The sequence below is a fragment of the Dermacentor variabilis genome, unplaced genomic scaffold (assembly GCF_050947875.1).
Source record: "Dermacentor variabilis isolate Ectoservices unplaced genomic scaffold, ASM5094787v1 scaffold_14, whole genome shotgun sequence".
In the NCBI taxonomy this organism is placed as follows: Eukaryota; Metazoa; Arthropoda; class Arachnida; order Ixodida; family Ixodidae; genus Dermacentor; species Dermacentor variabilis.
This window is the reverse complement of record NW_027460302.1, coordinates 15,778,410-15,790,808: the sequence shown is the minus strand read 5'-3', so window position 1 is coordinate 15,790,808 and position 12,399 is coordinate 15,778,410. Positions and strand designations below refer to the sequence as shown.

Here is a 12,399-nt window from a genome sequence, read left to right as displayed (position 1 = left end):
ACGGTTATCGAGATGGTCCAACGCGAAGTGCTTCAAAACAGGAGGACTACCGTCCATGAACTTGTTGCTCAGATTCCTGGGAGTTCTTACGGTACAGTGGAAAGAGCTTTGACGGAAAAATTGGCATATCACAAGTGTTGCACTCAATGGGTACTGCGACTATTGACATCAGACCCCGAGGAGAAACGTCGTGACTGTGCTCGCCAGTTTCTTCAAAAGTGTCAAGAAGATAAGGAAGGATTGCAGGACTCCATTGCTAGGGGAGATGAAATGTGGGTGTTTCATTTCACTCCCGAAACGAAACAAAAATCCAAACAGTGGTGTCACCCAGAGTCACCAGTAGCAAAGAAGTTCAAACAAACTCTTTCTGCTAGCAAAGTCATGGCTTGTGTTTTTTGAGATCGTAAGGGGATACTGCTAATCGATTTCATGGAACGTGGGACAACAACCAACTCAAACAGATATTGTGCAACACTAAGAAAACTAAGGCGAGCTATCCAGAACCACCGGCGAGGACGATTGGCAGCCGGTGTAATGCTGCTTCACAACAACACCCAACCTCTACAAAAATGCGTGCAAAAAATGGCGATTATGTAGAAAAATAGAGCAAAGTTTCATCTTTCAAATGATGTATGTTTTTATTAGAATAGACAATGTCTGTTTCTAAAATTGATGGGAACTATATTTCTGGATCAACCCTCATGTGTGTGTGTGTGTGTGTGTGTGTGTGTGTGTGTGTGTGTGTGTATATATATATATATATATATATATATATATATATATGCAAGATTTAAAAAAAAAACGAGCTCTAGAGAAATCGTACCGACTGTAAAGTAGCAGCAGTTGTGTAATTACAATCATTTTTTTCATCACAAAGTATTAATTAATTGCTTTTAATTAGCAAACATTTTATACATTGCTTTATTAGCAAACATGTCAATTACAAAGTTGTAAGGCACCTTAGACAACCTCAGAATCAAGCATTTATTTCATGCTGAAGTGTGCCTGGTTGTTTTTGTTTTTTTTTTTTAAAAAAAAGTCCACGAAATATGAAATGGATGTGCACTGGCATCTGCATCTGGCAGACGCACGAATGTTGTGCTCGATCACGAGGCACTCAGGATAGCCTTAACCTTCGAATGTCACAAAACAAAGCTACAAAAGAAATTCAGCCAGTGTTAAAACAAAGAAACAGTGCGTAAAAAAGCATGAAAAAGGAAAGAAGGCCAGCTCTCAGAAGAATAAAAAAGAGCTACTCAGGAGTTTATTTCAATAAAAAATAAACCAAAAGCATGTAAGGCGTCTCAGCCACCCACAAAGAAACATCCAAAGGTGCAACTGGTTTAGCCATTTACCATTTCTGTCTCTTGAACTCTGGAAAAGAAGGAAAACGAAGCAGTTTTTTACCTATCTCTATCTTTGTCACAAGCTTTTTATGTAAGGATAGGGTAACATGAAGGTGCACTAAACAGTCACGTTTTACACCAGTTTTGAGCAGTTATTTTCCACTGCCACTTGCTCATACAGGTCCCCATCTGAAGCAATACAGTACTTGCTTCTTTCCAACACTTGTGCTGTTGCAGGTTTGACTAATGATGTTGGAATCTCACAGCAGACTCTGCTTATTTTTGCCTTTAGGGCATCCGGTGCAGTAGTTTCGCTGCTATACACAAAATCTTTCACGTAGCCCAACAAGGAGTCCAGCGGTGTGATGACTGGCGACCTTACAGGCCAGGGTACAAGTCCGTGCCAGCCAATCTACTGTCCAGGAAAAAGCTTGTCAGGCCACGCTAGAGACTGACTACTACTAAGCGCAGGAGCACCATGATGCTTAAACCAGATGTTCCGAAAGTGAGCAAGTGGAACACTGCTACAGACGTCATTCACAGGGCCCTTGAGGATGTCAATATAGCGTTGCGGTGTTGTCGAAAAAGATGGGTCCAATGATGTTGCCATCAAAAATACCGCACCACACATTAAACAACCACTGGTATTGGTGGAATGTTTGTGCGAGCCAGTGGAGATTCCCATCACTCCAGTAGTGCGCTTTGTGAAGATTAACTTGTGCATTTCTGGAGAAATTTGCCTCATCCATCCAAAGCACGCGAATGAGAAAGTCCGGTTCTACTTCACATTTCATGAAAATCTAATTGGCAAAGTCAAGCCCATTTTCAAAATCTCGGTCTTCAAGTTTTTGATAAAAATGTACATGGTATGGGTGCACATGACCTTTTCTTTTTTTAAATCCTCCACACAGATGACCTTGAGGTTCCGGCCTCTGCCCTGGCATTGCGCACACTACAGTGAGAGTTGTCGGCAAAGAACGCCAAAACATCTGTTTCTGCTTCTTGAACTACCGGGGCAGTCCTGTGTCACTTTCTTGTGGAGCTACCCATCTCGCAAAGGACTTCATACATTCTAAGTATTGTTGACGAACTCGGGCATCCTTCACAATACTACATCCCGAATAGCTTGGCTGCCTTCCTCTTCTCGCCATGCGCCACCCCCAGAGCAGGTCACTGGTGTGGTAATGTTGAGATCTTTCATTATTATGTACAAACTAACACATCAAGCAAAAATGATTTACGTAATCAACAGCATACACTGGCCATACAGATCTGCCAAAATGCACTAGATGGATATAGCCTGGCAAGGTTTGTTTCTACTGCTAAAGGGAATGAAAGGAACATACGTTCTGGGCAAGATGAGTGTGCAAAATTACAGACACAAGTGCGCCGTCAGTTTCCCAGCTTTGAAATGCCTCCCTCCCCCCTATGGCTCCACTACGCTTATCAATGCGTCGGTGGTGTGTCCTCATGATGCCGCGACCATCACATAGTGTGAAACCCTGTATCGAGCTGCAGCTACAAGTAAAGCCATGTATCTGTAGCTACCGTATTTATTCGCATAATGATCACGCGTGTTTGCCAAAAAATTTTACGCAAATTCAGGGGTGCAATCATTACACGGGTTAAATTTCCCACAATAAGAAAAAAATTTTTTCATCGCGCGTTTGCTGCGGGATGACAACAGATCAACTAATAGGCGGCTGCCATCGTATGTAGTGCGGGACACCAAAACAAAAATGGCGGCCGGCGGAGCAAGCTGAACACGCCAAACACGATTTTTTTTTTCTTCTCGTGAGTATGTTACGTGCATTGAAACAGTTTCTTCCGTATCAGTAATGAATAATATCGTTAATATCGGCAAGTTTACGGCAATAACGTAGCCATTTCCACTTTGAGGGGATAGAAACAGAAGGGCACGCTTAGCCGCCAGTGACATAGAAACACATGGCCGGCATGCTGCGGAAACTGCGGCGTCTGTCTTCACTAATATCCTAATACGGCATGTTTCCGCTAAGGGCGGGCGAATCTATTAGCTGTGTTACAAGCGTCAGCATATGAATAGGGTACACTTCTAACGTATCAGTGTAAACGTGGCTACTATCGTTGCCGCTCGTGAGTTGTTGCGTGCCCACGAGTGCAGATGAGAAGAATCGAAAGGCACCTTTTTTGTTGTTGACCACAACCATTATAAAGCCTACACATAATAAAGGCAAGTTTGGTTGTACCTCTTTTTGTCATGGAAGTGCGGGAAGTGATGAAAGTAATGAAATGAGGCATCTACTTGAGTATGTTTGGTGCGTGCAGACTGCTTGGTTTGTCTTGAACAGTCTTTCATTTAGCATTCGAGAGATGGTAAGCGCGATCATTGTTAGCTAGACTTGGCACACGACATATCGCTCCGGCAAGTTCGGGGTGCGATCATTACACGGTAAATTTAAAAAATCAAATTTCGACGACAAGATTCAGGGGTGCGATCAATATGTGAGTAAATAGAGTATTTGCTTGGGAGCGCTCGAGTAGCGGTGTGCAAGTGCGTATCTATTTCGTATTTTGGATGTTTCGCGCGCTTTTATTTTTTCTCGGAAAAACCAACGAGGCAAAGCTGAGCTCGAAACAATTTGTTTCATGCTACAACTACAACTTCGTAATTGATATGTTTATGATTCAAGCAATAATTAAAAGTTTAATAATTAAAATCTATTAGTACTTTGTGATGAAAAATATACTCGCTGTAAGTACGCACGACTACGGCTACTATGCAGTCGGAACGATTTCTCTAGAGCTCATGGGTTTTAAAAAAATCTTGGTCCAAGGTAATTGGGACACCCGGTGTGTACGTGTGTGTGTGTGTTTCCAGCTGACCTGCACATTCTTGGTTGTACAGTTATTGGACTGGTAGCTAGCCACATTATAGGCTATCAGGGTTAATATTTCTGTACATCGCTTTTGTATTGTTGAAAATAATGTTCCACTGACTGCTAATAACTAGCCCACTTCCAATTAAGCCTTGCTTAAAAAGTAGTCAGGAAAGTGGACACTTGAATGGATGAACACAGTACAAAACAAGGGAAGGCTGAACCTAAGGCCAGCATTTTGAAAAGTGGACAATGATAATAGGGCCCAGACAAGCCCATTGCCGAAAGTCCTCCTTGTTGCTCAAGAAGAGCATCTCTGCACTTTCCACGTATACCAGCTCATAAAACTCGAGCTAGCTAAAGCATCCTGTTATTACAATGTAGACTGCTACTGTGCTCAAAGAAAGCTCTTCCTTCTTGCCGTCAGGGCGCTACATTACAGCTGGGGGGTGCTGCTAAAGTTACAGCTATTCAGCTACCTCAACTGCAACCTTCTTATCACTTTTATTTTTTCCGAAATATTATACTTTCCCATGTGATGAAAATACAGCCCTCTGTTCATGGCAGCAGTTGAGCGCTTAGTATAAAGACAAAAAATGGAGACACACACACACACCGGACACCCCTGCGCCTCCCTGTGTATTGTCTTTACTACTGCTGCTGCCACTCAAGATACACCAACAAGGCCATTTCGCCACACTTGTCAACTTCATTCTTCTTTTCACTATGGTGATCACTCACGTATTTAGTGGTAGCACTTCCATACTGTAATGCTTTTGACATTGTGTTATGCCCTTTACTGCTATCATTTATTGCACTAACACAAAGACTTCACGGCTTTTCCAGGGTACCATAATTTGATTGACTGACTTACTTATTATTTGACTGACAATTACAGGAAACAAAGAAGCATCACTAGGCACGAGTTCATGTTCAAAACAATGCAACCACATTACCCACATGCACAGGCAAAAAGGCAAATACACGAATGAAATGAAATCGAAACGCAAGAAGCCAGACCAGAAGGCATTAAGTTATCCATTACAAGACACCTTATTACATTATATCCATATTTATCAGTAACAGCATAAATTTGCATAATAAATTCTGGTAATGCCACTTCTTTTGCCCTTCTCATTTTTTTTTTATACACGTGCAAGAGTTTTGTGTTCAATGCTGTTGCCATCAGCTGACGGACACTGCCTCACAAGCCGCTGTAGACACACCTCCTTTTCTGCATTTGTAAATGCAATCCCTCACTTAGTTTTGGATCCAGAGAGCATTTAGCCCCTGTCATGCACCATCACACATTGCAATGACAGGTAACCAAGTGGGAGAACTAGCTTAACTTCATTGTTCTCATCCACATTTAATTTAAACTCAATTGCACATCCTTGCACATAGAAAATTGCCTCACCTTTGATTGGGAGAGTCCCGTGGGTGCCTTGAAAAGGAAAATGCAAAAGATATGTTGTTAATCAACTCGACGAAAGAACACCAATGTACGAAAGGGCAATTTTTAAACAAGGAAGCAGAAATAAAGCTTCAGTAAACAAGGCAAGAATAAGACTACGTTTTGCATCATTGCCGCCAAATTTCTAACAGTGAATTTGTTTCAGTAGTCTCTCATTGTAGCATGCTTTTGATAGTTGTATGGACAAATACACAATAACTACACAAATAATAACTTCTATTACAATATTGATCATCATCATCATCATCAGCCTGGTTACGCCCACTGCAGGGCAAAGGCCTCTCCCATACTTCTCCAACAATCCCGGTCATGTACTAATTGTGGCCATGTCGTCCCTGCAAACTTCTTAATCTCATCCACCCACCTAACTTTCTGCCGCCCCCTCCTACACTTCCCTTCCCTTCCCATGGAATCCAGTCCGTAACCTTTAATGCCCATCGGTTATCTTCCCTCCTCATTACATGTCCTGCCCATGCCCATTTCTTTTTCTTGATTTCAACTAAGATGTCATTAACTCGCGTTTGTTCCCTCACCCAATCTGCTCTTTTCTTATCCCTTAACATTGCACCTATCATTCTTCTTTCCATAGCTTGTTGCGTCAGCCTCAATTTAAGTAGAACCCTTTTCGTAAGCCTCCAGGTTTCTGCACCGTATGTGAGTACTAGTACGTGAGTACAACGAAGACTACTGCAATGTAATTGCCTGAACAACTAAGGAATTTAGATGCCGCCAACGGTTGACCTGCAACGAACGTCACATGCTCAGCCCTCCACAGAGGCCACGTGACTGCACTCCGTGCTAACCGCAGCGTTAGCGATATACTTGACAAAAATGCCAATGGCAGAGAGTGTTGTACTGCTCCAGGGATTGCTACACTCCTACGCTGCCAGTCGCTGTGTAATGCAGTGCTGCTGTGGGTGCAGTGGCACCTGACGTCACAGTTGACATCATCATAACTGACGTCTTCAAAGCTACCTAGGGCAGTATATGGATGTCACCGAAGACAACAGTGCTGAAGTGCCTCTGAGGATGGTCGCAGACGGCAAGGAAGGCGATAGCTGTAGCTTTTTACCTGGCATCATTTCATTCCCACGTTTCGCTGCCGCGAACCACTGGAATTGCACATTCCATCAAGGAAAGTCTGCACAAAAATATATATACTTATTTCACTAAGCCTCCCTTGGACTCACGTTAAATCATTTTTGTTCTCTTTACAAAGAAGTGACCTCTATAACAAAGGATTTTAGGGGTCCCAAGCAATTTGTTATAAAAGTGTTTGACTGTATTCCGATTATTCAGGGGGTTTCTGATTATTTCGAGCAATCCCCGCGAACCCTGAATAATCCATCGGCTACTCTACATCGCTTTACATTAGCACCTATGCTTTTGTTCTTTTTCTCAGGTCACCTAAGTGCACCCTCCTCCTCCTCCTCCTCATCATCATCATCATCATCATCATCATCATCGGCGGCGGCGGCAGCAGCAGCAGCAGCAGCAGCAGCAGCAGCAGCAGCAGCAGCAGCAGCAGCAGCAGCCTGTTTTAGGTCCACTGCAGGACGAAGGCCTCTCCCTGCGATCTCCAATTACCCCTGTCCTGCGCCAACCGATTCCAACTAATGCCTGTGAATTTCCTAATTTCAACGCTCCACCTAGTCTTCTGCCATCCTTGACTGCATTTCCATTCTCTTGGTACCCATTCTGTAACCATAATGGTCCAACAGTTATCTAACCGGCACATTACATGTCCTGCCCAGCTCTATTTTTTCTCTCTTGATGTCAATTAGAATATCGCCTATACCCGTTCGCTCTCTGATCCAAACTACTCTCCTTCTGCCTCTCAAGGTTATGCCTAGCATTCTTCATTGCATCGCTCTTTGCACGGTCCTTAACTTGTTCTCAGGCTTCTTTATCAGTCTCCGAGTCTCTGCCCCATATGTCAGCACTGGTAAAATGCACTGATCATATACCTTCCTTTTCAATGATAATGGTAAGCTTCCAGTCAGGAGCTGACAATTAATGTCTGCCATATGCGATCCAACCCATTTTTATTCTTCTATGAATTTCTTTCTCATAATCAGGGTTCTCTGTAGTTAAATTGACCTAGGTAAACATACTCCTTCACAGACTCTAGAGGCTGACTGGCGATCCTGAATTCTTGTTCCCTTGCCCGGCTATTTATCACCATCTTTGTCTTCTGCATAATAATTAACCCCACTGTTACGCTCTCTATGTTAAGGTCCTCAATCATTTGTTGTAACTCGTCTGCATTGTTGCTGAATAGAACAATCTCATCGGCAAACCAAAGGTTACTGAAATATTTGCCGTCGATCCTTGCTCTTTAGCCTTCCCAGTTTAATGGCTTAAATACTTCTTCCAAGCACGCCATGAATAGCATTGGAGGGATTGTCTCCCTGTCTGACCCCTTTCTTCATAGGTATCTTCCTGCTTTTCTTGTGTAGAACTAAGGTAGCTGTAGAACCTCTGCAGATAGTTTCCAAGTTATTTACGTAAACATTCTGTACTCCTTGATTACATAATGCCTCTATGACTGCTGGTATCTCTACTGAATGAAATGCCTTTTTTAATTTATGAAAGCTATATAAAGAGGCTTATTGTACTCTCCGAATTTCCTGATAACTTGATTAATGACATGGATTTGATCTATTGTAGAATATTCCTTCCTGAAGCCTGCCTGTTCCCTTCGTTGACTGAAGTTCAGTGGTGCCCTTATTGTATTTGAGATTATTTTGGTGAATATTTTATATAATACTGGGAGTAAGCTAATGGGCCTATAATTTTTTAATTCTTTAACGTCTACCTTTTTGTGGATTAGTATAATGATTAGTATAGTATAACCCTCGCCTTATAATCGAATAAATGTGTAACAAATTGATTTGATGTGGGTTATATCAAAACGTCAGCCAAAGAAATAGAATGGGTTGGAAACTGCTTTATAATGTCCAGCAGCAACATTTTGCAACTGCAGACGTACGAAGGCCATTGTATTTTCATGGCTGCAAATAGACCAAGCGATGCATGCAAGTGTTATTTACAGGCTATATGTGGTTCGACTTTTGGTGCAAATAATGTCCGCCTACTTGAACAATCCAGATCGAGGACTAGAATTATGGTGTCTGTAAAAGGTGACTTTTAAAAATTTTATAAAACTGAAAAATGATCACCCCGTATACTAGCCACCACCCGCTGGCCAGCAGATGACAAGAAGAGCAGATGATGATGTGCAGACGATGAGGACAGTGGTGGCAGTGCCTACTCTGATATTAGTTGTTGAATTCAAAAATTGTTTTCTTGCTTAAGACAAAACTTACTCAAATAAAAATACGAGATCACAAGCTAATTGAGCTATCTGACATATTTATCTGCAGGGCCTTAATGCTTAAATTCGGCCTGAATGCTGCCAGAAATTCATCTTTCCCCAACTTTGGAGGTATTTTTCTCGAAAAATATATATTTCTTAAAAACTACAAATTATTTTTAGCATACACCATAGCAACAGGCAAAAAGGGAGAAAAAACTGTACCTGAAAAATAAATGCAGTTTCTACAAAAACTTCCTGAACACGCAACTTTTATTGTTTTTCAACTGAGTAAAATAAAATTATAAAATGTTTTCAATTAAGACGTCACATGTAAGAAGGATGCCAATACAATGTTCTGAAAAACTGTTATTGCACCTAGTTTCAGACCTGAATGAAAAAAAATTGTGCCTCCAACCAACTTTTCCTTCTTTACGTAAATTTCAGAGCGCTCACGTAACCAAAAAAAGACACTTTAGTGAAACCGTGTCACATAGTTTCTCACTATAACATCTAGAGGGAAATCTTGTGCCACTGTCCATGGGAGTTTCCTAAGGGGCGCTGTGCCATCATGGGAATGACCGTATATGTGTCTGCGAGGCTTGTGTTGGCTGGTGCTGTAAGAGGCTTCGTCTAAAACGTGGATATGGCTACACAAATAATGCATTCTTAAAGTAAAATCTAATGAAATGTTTAAATTCACGCATATTACATCTTTACTCACTTACAATGCATGACCAAGCGAAGAAAAGCAAGAATTGACGACAAACTGCTTCAAAGCAAGCACAAATCTCGTCGTGTGTCCTCCAACTTTAGCAGCCGCTGATACTTTTTACGTTTTATATAATTGCACATGCAATAACAAGTTCTCACAGTTAAACAAAACATGTTTTTGTGCAATAATAAAGATAAAACAGCTTCTTACATGCCGTTGTAGTAGAAAAGGAATCATTATGACAGACGGAACAGTGCTTGCCTGGCTCTGCGAGAACGATGCCAATCCGAAGTCACAATATACCGGCATTCCCATGCTTACCACAGCGCAGCAGCGCCAGATTTCCCTCTAGGTAATATAGTGAAAAACTCTATGCCTTTTCATATCCAGCACTCCCCCCCCCCCTTTTTTTTTTCCCAAGGAAGTCAATAATGGTCACTTTTTGAGTCTGGGACATTTCGTGTGGAATAACCCATTGTCAACTGCGCTTGCATGTGGGGCCATTCTTGTGCTTCATTCCGTCTATAACACGTTGCGCTATGCGTCGATATCACCGAGATCATAGCAGTGCACACAGAACAATGTTGCACTATATGTCCCGTATTGCACCACCAAGCTGGACTAATTGCGCTGACCTGGTGCAAATTCGATAAAAAAGGCGGCTTCGGTTCTGTGACACGAGGCGACACTAGTCAGATAGGGTGAAATGACTGAAATTTAAGGAATTTCAGAGATTTACACCATGAATGTGAATATCGAGTCGGCAATATTGTGGAAATTTCGTGCATCTATAATACCACATCGCATGCGCAGTCGTCGGCGTTATAATGCTGAAATGCAGCAGGGGCAAAAGGCCACCTTCATGAAGTGCCGACGCCTCTGCAATCCGCAGTCCACAATCCCCCACGTATACGCACCTGAGGCGTCTTGTTGAGACATTGTTCACCGTGCCTCAAAATGGGAAGCAAAGGTATTATCGGTGGTCTGCTTTCGGACAGCAAGGCTATCCATTCTGGCTAACGCGCAGTCCTTATCATGTGCACTGCTAGCGGATCCCTTATCTAAAGATAAAGGCGGCACACTCCACTACGCATGCAGGTGGACACAACAGTCATTGGGCCTCCAGAGAGAGAGCGGCCAGAACAGACACAGCACTCGTACTACGGTGCATTTTCGGCTGCTCAGATTTGATAATGCAATCAAAGGGGCCAGTTGCGTTTCATTTTGGGGGAACTATTTAGCGGCGCATTCATTTCAGGATAGTTGAACACGTTAATGTGATTAGCAATTTATTTTGATGAGCATGCAGTTGTTTATTCGATTACCTCAAGGAACCCTATGCAGGAGCATTACATGAGGTGCATCAATAAAATACAATCGACAATATGGGAGTGCAGCACCACGCGACGAGGCAAGTCGTTCAGAGTTGTTTGTACGAAGGAGGATCAGATATAGGCGGAACTGAGGATAAACACCTCTGGAGTGGCTCAAATGAGCTGGTGTGATGACCGCAAGGTCAAGAGGTGAGTAATGAACTCCGAAACGTTGACACTGTATGTTTCTCACAACCTTTAAGAAATCACCTGTGGCAGATATACTGCCATTCTAGTCGTTGAACCAGTGTACTCCAAGAGGCACACATTGCTTGAACGAGAAATCGAAATGCGTAATCAACTAATTCAAATTTTAAGTAATAACCTTGTGGTACATTATTATTAAAACTTCCTTCTGGGCGAGTTGGTGCATACTTGATTTGAAAACTGTAACAGCGCTAACACAAGCATCCACAAAGTAACAAGGACGAGACACAAGCGCTGACTGTCAACTAAATTTTATTGAAGGAAGACGGATACCACATATAAGGGGAAAGGCAGAAGTGAAAGGGAAGGGGGCGATAAAACCCGGAAAAAATAACATTGCGAATCGATGAACGTACGTGCCGGCAATCAACGGAAACAGACACAGAAAAACAAATAAACGAGAAAAAAGGCAAGGCATAGTAACAGACAATCAAATCACTAGGCGGTCGCTTCCAAAAATTGGTTTGGTTTGGTTTTTGGATTGGTTTTGTGGTACACACTGCAATGAACAAATTGTACCCGATGGCATATATCCACTTGAAGGTAATTCTGAATGCAACCGTTTTTCAAGATATGCGCCATGGAACAGGCAGAAAAACTGCACTGTTGTTACACTTTTTTTCACAAAGCACCATTTTATGCAATGAAGAAGAAAAGTAACTGCACCACCAATGTATTTGTTCTGGAAGTTAAGGAATTAATATTTCAAAACTGGTGTCATTCCAAAAATTCGTTCCATGCAAAGCCGCGTTTCAATGCACAATTTTAAAATTGTAATATGCGCCTTAAGGTAATTAGTTAAAGATAATTGGGGATTTCATAAATTAGTCGATTATGCATTTCCATGTCTTGTGTAAGTAATCCCCGCCTGCTTGAGCAATACAGCTCATGGATTAGAAGCATGCTATATCTGCCACAGATTATTTTTATTTAATTGGTCTTCGCAGAAACATCCAGTAGGTTTTATTTATTTATTTACAGGATACTGCCGGCCTTAGTCTTACGCCTTAGGCAGGAGTGGACAGTGCGATATACAGATGAGCAAAAAAAATGAACAGCAAAAATCGTTACAAGAATTCAATACATTGCAATAGACATATTCCCTGATCC

The 12,399-nt window shown here is 42.0% G+C and overlaps 1 protein-coding gene across 4 annotated transcripts in view; it reads right to left on the bottom strand.

The window, feature by feature from the left end:
- RhoGAP68F (Rho GTPase activating protein at 68F) overlaps positions 1 to 12,399 on the bottom strand; it is a 230,520-nt gene that overhangs the window by 153,415 nt on the left and 64,706 nt on the right. For 2 of the 4 annotated variants that reach the window (XM_075677914.1, XM_075677917.1), the window contains exon 3: positions 5,622 to 5,648. In XM_075677914.1, coding sequence (XP_075534029.1) covers positions 5,622 to 5,648 — 27 coding nt within the window. Of the gene's footprint in view, positions 1 to 1,355; positions 1,375 to 5,621; positions 5,649 to 10,626; positions 10,734 to 12,399 lie in introns of those variants that run through there. The other 2 variants (XM_075677915.1, XM_075677916.1) reach the window with 2 other exon arrangements.